This window comes from Pan troglodytes, chromosome 1, assembly GCF_028858775.2.
Source record: "Pan troglodytes isolate AG18354 chromosome 1, NHGRI_mPanTro3-v2.0_pri, whole genome shotgun sequence".
NCBI lineage: Eukaryota > Metazoa > Chordata > Mammalia > Primates > Hominidae > Pan > Pan troglodytes.
The window spans coordinates 201,703,539-201,716,918 of NC_072398.2; the positions used below are offsets into that span (position 1 = coordinate 201,703,539).

Sequence of the window (13,380 nt, forward strand, 5' to 3'; positions counted from 1 at the left end):
AGGATCCCTCAAGAGGACAAGAAAGAAAGGGTTCCCAACCCATCCCAGACTCAGCGGCATAAGGGCCCTGAGGCTCTAGCAACAGGCAAAAGGCCCTGCAGACCCCGTGACTTTTTCATGGGTCTTCCCTGAGGGTCTGGGAATCAGCCCAGGGCAGGATTTGCAGTGGCAAATACAGGGAAGACAAAGCAGAAGAGGAGAGGATACAGTGGGGAGTGAGGAGGTGAGGGACTGCCATGGTCACCCAGGCAGCCCACTCTCTTCCTGGGGAACTGACTAGGACCCTCACACCCCCCCACCTAAAGGCTGTCACCCTCTCCCAGAGCATGTACCTTCGTGGAAGGAAGGGGTGGACCAGAAGGGCAGGGAGGCTCTATAACTTCTAGAAAAGGTAGAGGCACAGCAGACAGACTTGGCTTCCAAATCCCAGCTCCACCACTTACTAGCTGTGTGGCCTTGAGGGCAAGTGATTCAGGCTCTCTGAGTCAGTTTCCCGATATGTAAAATGAAGGTAATAATACCCATGCCACAGGGCTGCCATGAGGATAAATGGCTTCTTGCAGATAAAGCCCCTAGCACGGGGTCTGGCTAACAGTACGTGCACACAGTTGCACAAACACCCTCACACTCTCACACACATGCACACTTATGTCTCCCATACACGCCTCTCACACACACTCACACCACACATCCCATGTCTTTATCACAAAGACACACCCAGGTTCACATCCCACGTACACACACACACACACACACAGTCTTGTCTCCAGCACCCTCTCCCAAGCAGAGGCAGCCACCACGGCACCAGCAAGCCCAGCTTCCTCTGGGGAGAGGAGGTGGAGAAGCCAAGCTCCTAGCCATTCCAGAGAGATGGCCCTATCTGGCTGGCTGCCCCAGCCTTCTAGAAAGCCCATATCTGTGCTTCCAGGAAAAGGCTGGGATGATATAAAGCCCCCAGAGTTTCACTTCTCCAAGGTGTCTGCGGAAAGGCCCCCTGGACAGGCCTGGACAGTCCCTTCTCCACGCTGGACCTATCCAGGGTCCTCCTGACAGTCACCATCTGAGACCCATGGCCTCAGAGGGGAGGGACTGCAGGCTTCTCGCCTGCCAAGCATCACAGAACAATCTCCTCCAGACACTCCAAGCCCTGCGTGGGAGACTGAGGGAGGAAAAGGGTGAGCTGGCCTGGGATGGGGCTCTGGGTCAGAGGAGGGGCCTCTTTCCTAAGGCCCTGGACTCCCACCCCTCCGTCCCTGCTTTCCCACCTGATGGGCGCACCGCGGCCCTGTGCCGGCCTCAGCAGCACGGTGATGGTGTTCTCAGACTCGCCCAGGGGTGACGGCATGTCGGCATAATCAAAGCTGGGAGCTGGAGAAGGGGACAGGGTCACAAGCTGGAGCTTGGCCACTGGACCAGGAAGACCAGGCTTCCAGCCTCCTTGACCACAGTCCTCAGATCTCCCCTACTTCAGCCTTAGCCTCTTTGTTCCTGCTGACATGACCTGAGCTACCCTGGCCCCTGACCTCAGGCACCAGCCCCAACCTCAATCTTCTGATTCCACTGACCAGTCTCCTGACTCCTCTGACTTCATCCTCCCTGAGCCTGACTTTAACTCCTAAATGGCATATTTATCTCAGCAGGGGCCCTCTGTAACTACCCCCAGGATGCCCCCCATTTCCCTTCTGCCCATGGAACCCTGGGATTCTGGGCCACCTCCGAAGAGGCTGGGCCGGGTCAGGTGGGGCTCACCAGAGATGTTAGTGGTTATCTCAGTGAGTGCCGCCTGGCCGAAGCCTTTGCCTGTGCGGGCCCGCACGGAGAATAGGTAGGTGGTGCCTGGGTGCAGGTTGGAGAAGACATGGTAGGTCTCATTGCGGAGCTTGGAGATGGTACGTCGTGGGCCTGGCACGTTCACTGCCGGGTCTGATGACTCGATGCTCTGGTAGCTGATCTGGGGGCAGGATTGGCAGGCAGGTGGGCACTGGATGGTCAGAGCATCCCTGACCAGCAGCCTCCACCCACCATGTTCCAGGGAAGTGAGAGATAAGGCTAAGCAAAGGAGACTATGGATGCCATCAAGCCAGGCTTCTAGTCATCTTCGCCTCTCCCTCCTGCCTTCAGGACCCTCCTCTAGAATACACAGGGCACAGACCTGGCCATAGTTGAAGAAACTATGACAATCACATCTGTCTTCCCATGCACCTCCTACTGTAGCAGCAGAGAGAAAGAGGGCCACCTCTCACCTTCCACCAGGGTCCCCCACTGTAATAGGGTCCCAAACCCACCTCATACTGGGTGATGAGACCATTGGGCTCCTGGGGCTCCTCCCACTTGAGGAAGATCATGTCCTCCAGTGGAGTGAAGGTCAGGGACTCGGCTGCAATCCCACTGGGCACTGCAAGGGAATGGCAGCAGGGGCCAGGGGAAAGTGGGCTTTGGTGCCAGACACCTGGGTTTAAATTCCAGCCTTGCCGCTCCTACCTGGTTCTCATGGACTATTCAGCCTCTCTGCACCTTACTTAACTCAGCTGTGAAGTGGGAATGATATAACCCCTCTCAAGCCAGGACTCAAATGATGTGATGTACATAAAGCCCCAAGGCAAACATCAGCAATTGCATATGGTTCAACCTATTACTAAGTACTCAAAATGGATAGCTGGCATTTTCATTACTGTGTAGGTTGCATTCAGGAAAGAAATACGTTTGAAGGCTCCAATTTTGTTCCAGTTGGGTAGTTTTCAGAAAATATGCACATGGGCCAGAGAAATGAAAACAGCAATTGCATTGCGGTATTGAGATTATGGGTGGAGATATTTTCTTGTCTAAAAATTTCTAATTACATAAATGACATGTTCAATGTAGAAAATCAAAATGAGCTTAAAGAAAATTAATGGCATCTACAATTGTATCACCCAGAGATACTGTTAACATTTTAGCATTAACACTTGCAGGCATGGCTTTGTTTTGTTTTCCTTGTGTAAATGTATACTGTTAATGGCAGGCACAGGAGTGTCATTTAGGAAGAGAATGATCTTTGCTTGGGAAAATACCTTGATAAACCACTATGGGGAAGCTGAAGTCCTAAGGCAGAGAAAAGCAGAAAGTAAAGAAGGAGCTGAATTTTGAATCTAGGCCAGTGCTGTGCAGAACAGAAAACTGTGCATGTGCGGCAGCAAGACAAAGCCATAAACCAAGGAGCTTAGTGGTAACTGGAATCTGTAGGAACCCAGGGAAAGGCTTTGGACCTGTGATAGCATTCGAGTGTAGCTCTTAAGAATGACAACTGGCTGGGCACGGTGGCTCACGCATGTAATCCCAGCACCTTTGGGAGGCCGAGGCAGGCGGATCACTTGAGGTCAGGAGTTCGAGACCAGCCTGGCCAACATGGTGAAACCCCCATCTCTACCAAAAATACAAAAAATTAGCCGGCGTAGTGGTAGGTGCCTATAATCCCAGTTACTCGACAGGCTGAGGTGGGAGAATCGCTGGAACCAGGAAGGCAGAGGTTGCAGTGAGTTGAGGTTGCACCACTGCTCTCCAGCCTGGGCAACAGAACAAGACTCCATCTCAAAAAAAAAAAAAAAAAAAAAAAAGAATGACAACTGTGAAGCCACATGGTCAGGTTAGAAAGCCAGGCTTTCTGTGACTTCTTCTATAAAATGGGAATAGAAATAAAATGGGAATAGAAATAGTAACCTACCACATAGGGTTGTCATGGGTATTAAATGCAGTAATATATCAAAACCATTCAGAATGGTGCTTGACATGTGCTAAGGGCTAAATATTAGTTTGACATATGTAGAACACTGCATTCAACAGCAACAGAATACATGTTCTTTTCAAATACACTGGAACATTTACCAAAATTTAACAATATGTTGGGCCATAAAGTAAAGATCAAATTTCACAAGATAAAATTTAGAGTATACACTCTGACTACAGTGGAATTAACCTAGAAATCAATAATAAAAAGACAATTAGAAAAGTCCCAATTGCTGGCCGGGTGCAGTGGCTCATGCCTATAATCTCCGCACTTTGCAGGGCCAAGGTGGGCAGATCACCTGAGGTCAGGAGTTCGAGACCAGCCTGGCCAACATGATGAAACCCTGTCTCTACTAAAAATACAAAAATTAGCCAGGCGTGGTGGCGGGCACCTGAAATCCCAGCTACTCAGGAGGCTGAGGCATGAGAATCACTTGAACCCAGAAGGCGGAGTTTGCAGTGAGCCGAGATTGCACCACTGCACTCCAGCCTGGGTGACAGAGTGAAACTGTGTCTCAAAAACAAACAAAAAAGGAAAAGTCCCAATTGCTTAGAAATTAAGCAACATAATTCTAAGTAACTCTTAAGTCAAAGCAGAAATTATAACAGAAATAACAGTTCAATTGTATAGACAACAAATTGAACTGAATGATAATGAAGATAGGAAATATCAAAACTTGTGGGACACAGCTAAAGCAGGACTTAGAGGAAAATGTGTAGCTTTAAACACGTATATTAGAAATGAAGAAGGGCTCAGTATTAATGATCTAAGAAACTTCTATCTCAAAAGGCAAACAGAACAGCAAATCAACTCCAAAGAAAGTATAACAAAGGAAATAAAAAATAGACAATAAAGAAAATCAAGTAAGCCAACAGTTGGTTCTTTGGAAAGATTAATTTATACAGTCTTCACAAGGGTAAACAAGAAAAAAGAAAACAGAAATTACCAATATCAGAAATGAAAAAGATGATATCACTATAGAGCCTATGGACATTAAATAAATATAAGAATATTGGCAAATGAAGTGGCTCATGCCTGTAATCCCAGCACTTTTGGAGGCCAAGGTGGGTGGATCACTTGAGCCCAGGAGTTCGAGACCAGCCTGGGCAACATGGCAAAACCCCGTCTCTACAAAAAATACAAAAAAATTAGCCAGGCATGGCAGTGCACGTCTATAGTCCCAGCTACTTGGGAGGCTGAGGTAGAGGGATCATTTGAGCCTGGGAGGTCGAGGCTGCAGTGAGCCATAATCATGACACTGCACTCCCACCTGGACAAAAGTGTGAGTCCCTGCCTCAAAAATAAATAAACTAGCTTGGCGTGGTGGTGCATGCCTGTAGTCCCAGCTCAGGAGGCTGAGGTGGGAGGATCGCTTGAGCCTGGGAGGAGGAGGCTGCAGCAAACTGAGATGGTGCCACTGTACTCCAGCCTGGGCAACAGAGCAAGACTCTGTCTCTAAATAAATAAAAAAAATTATAAACAACATTATCTCAAGAAATTTGACAATTTAGGTGTAATGAACAAATTCCTTAAAAAATACAGTCCATCTAAACTGATACAAGAATAAAAAAATCTGAATATCCCAATATCTATTTTAAAAACTAAAATTTACTAAAAACCTTGCCACAAAGAAAACTCTATGCCCAAATGGCTTCACTGCTGAATTCTTTCAAACACTTAAGGAAAGAAATTAGACCAATCTAACCCAAAGTCTTCCAGAGAAAAAATAGGAGCCATCACTACTTTGGTGTTATACAGTTGGTTTAATCCTAAGCAAAAAAAAAAAAAAAAATACCCTCAGTAAATTTCAGTCTCAGACATGGCGTATCTGTGGGAGGTACACAGGGCCCCGGGAATGGGGACTGAGACTCTTACCATCCTCATCCGTCTGGAAAGTGACCTCCTTGCCCTCTTTGCGCCCCTCAGGGTTAGTGAGGACAAGCCTCACGTGAACGTTCCGATAGGGCAGCAGGTTCTTGATGGTGTAGCGGCTGACACCTTGCTCTGTCTTCACACACTCTCGGATGGTCTGATTGTGGCTGCTGCCCAGGGTGTAGTGATAGCACAGCGACACAGTATAGGTGTGGCAACGCGTCACGTTGTAGCCCAGTGGTTCCCACTGCAGGGTCAGCTGGCGGGCCTGGATCTCAGCAAAAGCCAGGCCTTTGGGGGCCCTCATGGGCTCTGGAGAATGCAGGAAGCAGAGAGAAGAAGTTAGAAGAAATGGGAAGAGAAGAGGAAGAAGAACAGGGAGAGAAAGCATCAGTCAGCTGACTGAAATCATCCCTCCATTGCCCCCAAGAGCTCAGGGGACCCCTAGAACATCAAACAGGGAGTAAAAGTATGTGCTTTGGAGTCAGGCGGACTACATTTGAATCCTGGCTCTGCCACTTGCAGCTGGCAACTGCTGGCTGAATCACTTCACCCCTCTAATCCTTAGATTCCTCAACTACAAAATGAAAAGATAATAGGCCCTGCCTCATAGGATCATTGTAAGGTTTAAGGAAATACACACAAAGGATGCATGACAATGGCTAATATACAATAAGCCCTCAAAAATATTAGCTTTTTTTTTTTTTGACAGAGGCTCACTCTGTCACCCAGGATGGAGTGCAATGGCATGATCTAGGCTCACTGCAACCTCCGCCTCCCAGGTTCAAGCAATCCTTCCACCTCAGACTCCCAAGTAGCTGGGATTACAGGCGTACACCACCATGCCTGGCTAATTTTTGTATTTTTGGTAGAGACAGCGTTTCACATGTTGGCCAGGCTGGTCTTGAACTCCTGACCTCAAGTGATCCACCCACCTCAGCCTCCCAAAGTGCTTGGGTTACAGGTGTGAGCCACCGCACCCGGCCAATAATTTATTTTTAATAGCACAGTTCACCTCCTAATTCAAGATCACCCTGGACTACAACAGGCCAGTCTGAATCAAACTGTTGATATATTTTTCTTAAGGTATTAATTCCAAACTTGTTCTGAAACAATGTATAGTAATACATATAATATAATAACATACAGAAATCAGGGTAATGAGGGAAATGAGAGCCAAATAGTTAAATAAAGCCAGAGAATGACAGGGAAACAGAAACAGAAATACATGACATTAGGTCCTATGTGGAGGTCTAAAGATAAGGTTCAAATTCAGTGGTGGGTTCCCTGGCTGTCAAAGCAAAAAGGGAAACACAATCTATTATATAATGATAATGATAATAAAGGCAGTTAACATGTATTGGGGGTTTTGGATAGGCTGGGCATTGTTCTCGAGTCTTTAAAATGCTTTATCTCGACCAGGCATGGTGGCTCATGCCTATAATCCCAGCACTTTGGGAGGCCGAGGCAGGCGGATCACAAGGTCAGGAGTTCAAGCCCAGCCTGGCCAATATGGTGAAGCCCCGTCTCTACTAAAAAAAGAAAAATACAAAAAAATTAGCCAGGCGTGGTGGCGCAAGCCTGTGGTCCCAGCTGCTTGGGAGGCTGAGGCAGAGGAGTCTCTTGAACCTGGGAGGCAGAGGTTGCGGTGAGCTGAGATTGTGCCATTGCACTCTAGCCTGGGCAACAGAGCGAGACTCCATCTCAAAAAAAAACAAAAAATGCTTTATCTCATTTAATCCTTGTAATCTAGTGAGACAAGTGCTATTATTAGCCCTATCATACAGATATGAAAACAATGGCACAGAGAAATTCAGTAACTTGCCCACAGTCACAGATATGGTAAGTGGTGAAGCTGGGATCCAAACCTGGTCAGGCTGGCTCCGAAATCCATGCTCTTAACCACCACTCCCCACCTCCCCAATAGGAATTCACTGATGCCTCAGGAGAGAGCGAGCTACCCCAGCAGAAGGGAGGTGCATGTTATGTTTTACGGTTTCTTGATGACTCTATGGACCAGAATGCTATCCCCATCTTATAAATAAAGAAACTGGGCTGGGCACAGTGGCTCATGCCTGTAATCCCAACACTTTGGGAGGCCAAGGCAGGAGAATCGCTGGAGCCCAGGAGTTTGAGACCAGCCTGGGCAACACAACAAGACACAATCTCTACAAAAAATAAAAAGTTGGCCAGGCGTGGTGGCTCACACCTGTAATCCCAGCACTTTGGAAAGCCAAGGCAGGTGGATCACCTGAGGTCAGGAGTTTGAGACCAGCCTGGCCAACATGGAGAAGACCCATCTCTACTAAAAACGCAAAAATAAGCCGGGCATGGTGGCACATGCCTGTGGTCCCAGCTACTCAGGGAGCTGAAGCAGGAGTATTGCTTAAACCTGGGAGGTTGAGGCTGCAGTGAGCCATGATCGCACCACTGCACTCCAGCCTGGGCGACACAGTGAGACGCTGTCTCGAAAAAAAAGAAAAGAAAAGAAAAGAAAAGTCAAGGCTTCTGAAGCAAAGGCAAGATGGAGCCCAGGACTCAGCCCTTAGTCCTGCATCTGCATTGACCAGCTGTGTGATCTTGGGCAAATCTCTGGGCCTCAATTTCTGGATCAGTAAAATGAGGGAAGACACCAAGATTGCATCAAATGATCCTTTTCTCTCTTACACTCTGATTCCATGAAGTATAGTTTCATTACTCTCAAGTTCTGTGATCGCCTGCAAAGTGTCCCCAGCTAGAGGGACCTCGGCATCCCTTAATGAACAGGTGAGAAAGCACCGCTATACAATCTCTTAAGAAGATTAAGTACAACCCCTAGGAGCATTTTTTTTTTCTTTTTTTTTTTTTTTTGAGACAAGGTCTTGCTCTGTCATCCAAGCTGGAGTGCAGTGGCAGGATCATGGCTCATTGCAGCCTTGATCTCCCAGGCTCAAGTGATCCTCCTGCCTCAGTCCCCCAAGTAGCTGGCACTACAGGTGCGTACCACCAAGCCCAGCTAATTTTTGTATTTTTTGTAGAGATAGGGTCTTGCTGTGTTGCCCAGGCTCATCTCAAACTCCTGGGCTCAACTGATCCTCCTGCCTCTACCTCCCAAAGTACTGGGATTACAGGCTTGAGCCACCGCACCCAGCCCCTAGTGGCATTTTTTATGTGATTAATTTGTTCAGAATTCCCCTTATGAAGAAGATGCAAAGGAAAGCATTCGCCCAGGCTGCTCCTATCTTGGGAGTGCACCAGTAACACAGTTTTCAACACTGGCCCCATGTACGGCACAATACAAGTTTCTGTTTCCACCCAGAAGGTTTCCTTTCTTCCCTGGAATGCAGGCAAGCAGCATGTCTCCAGTTATACATGGAGCCATCGAAGAGAGATTTCAGCACTCACTAGGAACAAAGCCTGCCTCCTGACTGGCTCCCTTCTCCCCACAAGCAGGGACCACCCAAATCCCATCCCATATGGACACTGAGGGGCTGGCTGCCACTGCTCCCTGTATCCTGGGTACTGTGGGCTGCAAGCCCATTTACCACACTTAGGTTTTCTCTCCCATTCCTGGCCCGTAGAGATTTTTCTAATTTTTTTAATGTAGTTTTAAGCCATCATTCTTCTATGTTTGCGCCAGAGGAGGCAGATCTGGGGTGTGCTCACTTGCCATCTTTCCCAGAGGTCCTCGCGTTATTCTTCAACTCTCTGGCTGTGGTCCTGGCTGCCCTGTGTGCACTGTCCTGGGAGTCTACAAGAGCCGAGGTACTACTGCTTTATTTGCACTACTGGGAGTGGCTCTCTGTTCCCTGCAGCTCAGCTCACACCATCCCCACCCCCTGGAATGCAGCCCTGCATTCCTTTCCAGCCCCTAGGGCTTGGCAGAAGCATTCTGCTTCCTAGTCCTCCTGCAGCATTTGCAGAAGGGCAGGAGAAGTTCCATGTAAACGGGGGACGTATGCTGGGTAAAGACCACGGCAAACAGGACAGTAGTGTCCCATCCAAAAGGGGCAGCTACTGCTCACCTCTAGATGACTGCTGCCAGGCAGGACTACAGGTTCAGAGTTGCCAGATCCTCCCATTTTTCAAGAGGAGCCAGAAATTCCAATTTTTATGTGAAATCTCCAGATTTTTAAATACTGGCAACCTACTCAAGCTTCTTAAAATCACCTTACAGGGCCCAAGATAGCAACTTTGGAGGATGAAACTCCCAACTTCAGACTTAGGCATCTCATTCTTTGACAACTGTGCCACCTCCCATCCACCCAGGTAGACTGAGAGCTCTTTGAAAAGAAGGTCCACTTCTCTTGTTTCTTCCTGCCTACCCTGATCATATCTGGACAGATCCAGGGAGCTCAAATAGTTTGTTGACTACAGACTGATATGTTGATTGAGGGGTGTGAATCCATGAGTTTCTCCACGTTTCTAAAAACCATCTGGCACCCAGACACACTCTCTTCAACTGTCAACACACGCTGACAAAACAGAACTTGGGGACCTCAAAGCCCCATCCCTCTAAATTACACAGGGCTACAGGTCACTCCGAGATCAGAGGTCAAAATGCACATTAAAACAATGAGGATAACATTTAACAGCTGTTGAATTAGGCCACCATGTGTTGACTTTAGTAAGGCTAAACAAGATGCAATAACCCTGAAATGTTCAACTTTTTCTCATGGGAGGAGCTTTGGACTGGGATCTGGTACACCCAAGTTCACATCCTATCTCCACCCCTCATTAGTTCTTTTTTTTCTTTGTTTGTTTGTGTTTGTTTTTTTGAGACACAGTCTCACTGTCACCCAGGCTGGAGTGCAGTGGTGCTATCATTGGCTCACTGCAGTCTCAATCCTCCCACCTCACCTTCCTGAGTAGCTGGGACCACAGGCACGTGCCGCCTTGCACCTGGTTAATTTGTTTTGTATTTATTGTAGAGACGGGGTTTCACCATGTTGCCCCAGGCTGGTCTCAGTCTCCTGAGCTGAAGTGATCCACCTGCCTCAGTCTCCCAAAGTTCTGGGATTACAGGCATGAGCCACTGCACCTGGCCATAGTTCTGTGGCTTCAGGCAAGTTACTTAACCCCCTTTGAATGTTGATGTCAGGTTCCTCCACTAAAAAATGGAGATTATGGCTGGGTGCAGTAGCTCACGCCTGTAATCTCAGCATTTTGGGAAGCCAAGGCAGGATCGCTCAGGGGTTTGAGACCTTCATGGGCAACATAGTAGTGAGACCTCATCTCTACAAAAATATAAAAATTAGCCAGGCATGGTGGTGCGCGCCTGTAGTCCCAGCTACTTGGGAGGCTGAGGTGGGTGGATAGCTTCAGCCCTGGAGGTAGAGGAAGCGGTGAGCCAAGATCATGCCACTGCACTCCAGCCTGGGTGACAGAGTGAGACTCTGTCAAAAAAAAGAAACAAAAACAAACAAATGGAGAGTACGATGCCTACTTTAAAGAGCAAATGTGAGAGTTACATGAGATAATATGAGTCAAATTGCCCAGCCTACAGTCATTACCAGCCTACAGTCATTACCAGTCTATAGTAATTAATAAACATGTGTGCATTAACATGAGATACCAGTAGCAGTATAAATTAGCACAACAATTTTTTAAAGCAATATATTTAAAAGCCCTTTCTTCAACCACTCCTGACTCTTTATCCTAAAGAAATAACTCAGGGTTGGGGGAGAAGGGAAGAACTACAAGCGCTAGGTTTCTCAATATAGTATTATTTATCATTATAGAAGTCTGGAGGCAAACAGTCCAGCCAAATGGGGACATTCAATGGACTTCTAGAGTCAGTAAACATAATTATAAACAACATAACACATGTAACAACACCAAGCAAATGAAGCAGCATACGAAATGCTTTCTACATCCCAATGCAAGGGTGTAAAAATGTCTACTGCAGGCATATGGGCAGAGATGTGAAGAAGTCAGAAAAATTAAAACAGCTGTTGGGCTAGGATGATGAGCTTCGGAGTGCTTATTTTAAAAAATGCCTTTGCCTGATGCTATATTATTGTTTTTACAGTAAATAATATAGTGCGAGGGGAGTTTCATGGGGATGGAGGAGATGACAACACAGCTGGCCAACAGCAAAACAACTGCCGGCCAACGCGCCTAAGCAGGGAGGGGCCACGATGTCAACAAAGAGAAGCGTGTAATTCAGAAGGGCAGGGGGAGGTGTTTGCACCCTGTCTGCCAGGCCCCTGCCCCAGCTTCCGTCCTGGCCAGCCTATGAAAACTATTTCACAGTGCCCAGCACAAAGTGGGCATTCAGCCCATGATGGTGGCAGCAGCAGCTGCTGCTGCTGCTGTTAAAAACACTGGATTAGGCTGGATGCACTGGCTCCTGTCTGTAATCCCAGCACTTTGGGAGGCTGAAACAGGAGGATCCCTTGAAGCCAGGAGTTTAAGATCAGCCTGAGCAACAGAGTGAAACCCTGTCTCTACAAAAAAAAAAAATATATATATATATATATGTATATAAATTAGCTGGGCATGGTGGTGCAAGCCTGTAGCCCCAGCTGCTTAGGAGGCTGAAGCAAGAGGATCACTTGAGCCCAGGAGTTCAAGACTGCACGCAGTGAGCTATGATCATGCCACTGCACTCCAGCCCAGGTGACAGGGTGACACCCTGTCTCTAAAAACAAAATAAAACAAAACACTGGATGAGAAATCAAGAGATTCAAATTTTGATTCTAGCTCTGCCATGGACTCACTGTGTAGATTTGTACAAGTGGCTAAATCTCTAAATCTGAGTTTATTCATCTGTAAAATGGGAATAATCAACAGCCGTCATCATGAAACCTGGGTTCTTGACCCACTGTCTGATCACAGCCAAGTCTCTTCCCCTCTCTGGGTTTCAGCTTCCCCATCTGTACACTAAGGGGAGTGCAATAGAGATCCTCTGCGGAACCCTGTGCTATGATTCCTTTTATCCTAAGTGGCAAACCAGAACTGCCTTTGAAAGATTAAAAATACCATCATTTACTGGGTGCTTACTGTGTGTTAAGCGCTATACTTCACATGCATTTAATGCATTTCCCTGCAATTGTCTGCATTTAACCCAAAACACTGGAGGCTCCAAGGTTCAGGCTTTCCAACTCCTCTTTCTTCCATCTACATTTATTCCCTAAAAATCTAAGGACTGAATCGGGGATTCCCAACCTCAGCACTATGAACATTTTAGACTAGATAATTCTTTCTTATGTGGCTGTCTGTGCATTGTAGGATGTCTAGCAGCTTCCCTGGCCTCTATCCCTTTAGATGCCAGTAACACCCCATTGCCGCCACCCACCACCCAGTTGTGACAACCGTTATGTCCTCAGTCACTGTCAAATGTCTCCTAGGAGACAAAATTGCCCCTAGTTGAGAACCATCAGCGTAAAAGATCTCATCCAACCTCAGGGCTTTAGATGCCATCTATACCATCTCCACACTGATGACTTTCAAATTTCTATCTGCAGCCCGAACCTCTTCCCTGAACTCCACACTCATGTATCCATCTGCTGATGAATATCTCCACTTGAATGTCTAATGGGGATCTCAAAGTCAACATTTCCAACACAGAACTCCTGATCTATGACACCCACGTCAAATCAGCTGCCACCACAGTCCGCTCCAGGAAACGACAGCTCCATCGTTCCTGCTGCTCCAGCAAAACACCTTGGAGCCATCCTTGACTTCTATTTCCCTTTCTCTCATCCCATATTCAATCCATCAGCAAATGCAGTTAGCTCTGCCTTTAAAATAAACCCAGAATC

General features: G+C 47.3%; 1 protein-coding gene across 13 annotated transcripts in view; it reads right to left on the reverse strand.

Annotated features, from left to right (window-relative positions):
* The window catches only part of PTPRU (protein tyrosine phosphatase receptor type U), a 90,172-nt gene that overhangs the window by 45,423 nt on the left and 31,369 nt on the right, over nucleotides 1–13,380 (reverse strand). For all 13 annotated transcript variants that reach the window (XM_016957756.3, XM_016957749.3, XM_016957734.3 and 10 more), the window contains 4 exons: nucleotides 5,639–5,947; nucleotides 2,286–2,395; nucleotides 1,750–1,951; nucleotides 1,266–1,368 (listed from right to left, as the gene is read on the reverse strand). In XM_016957756.3, coding sequence (XP_016813245.1) covers nucleotides 1,266–1,368; nucleotides 1,750–1,951; nucleotides 2,286–2,395; nucleotides 5,639–5,947 — 724 coding nt within the window. The remainder of the gene's footprint in view (nucleotides 1–1,265; nucleotides 1,369–1,749; nucleotides 1,952–2,285; nucleotides 2,396–5,638; nucleotides 5,948–13,380) is intronic.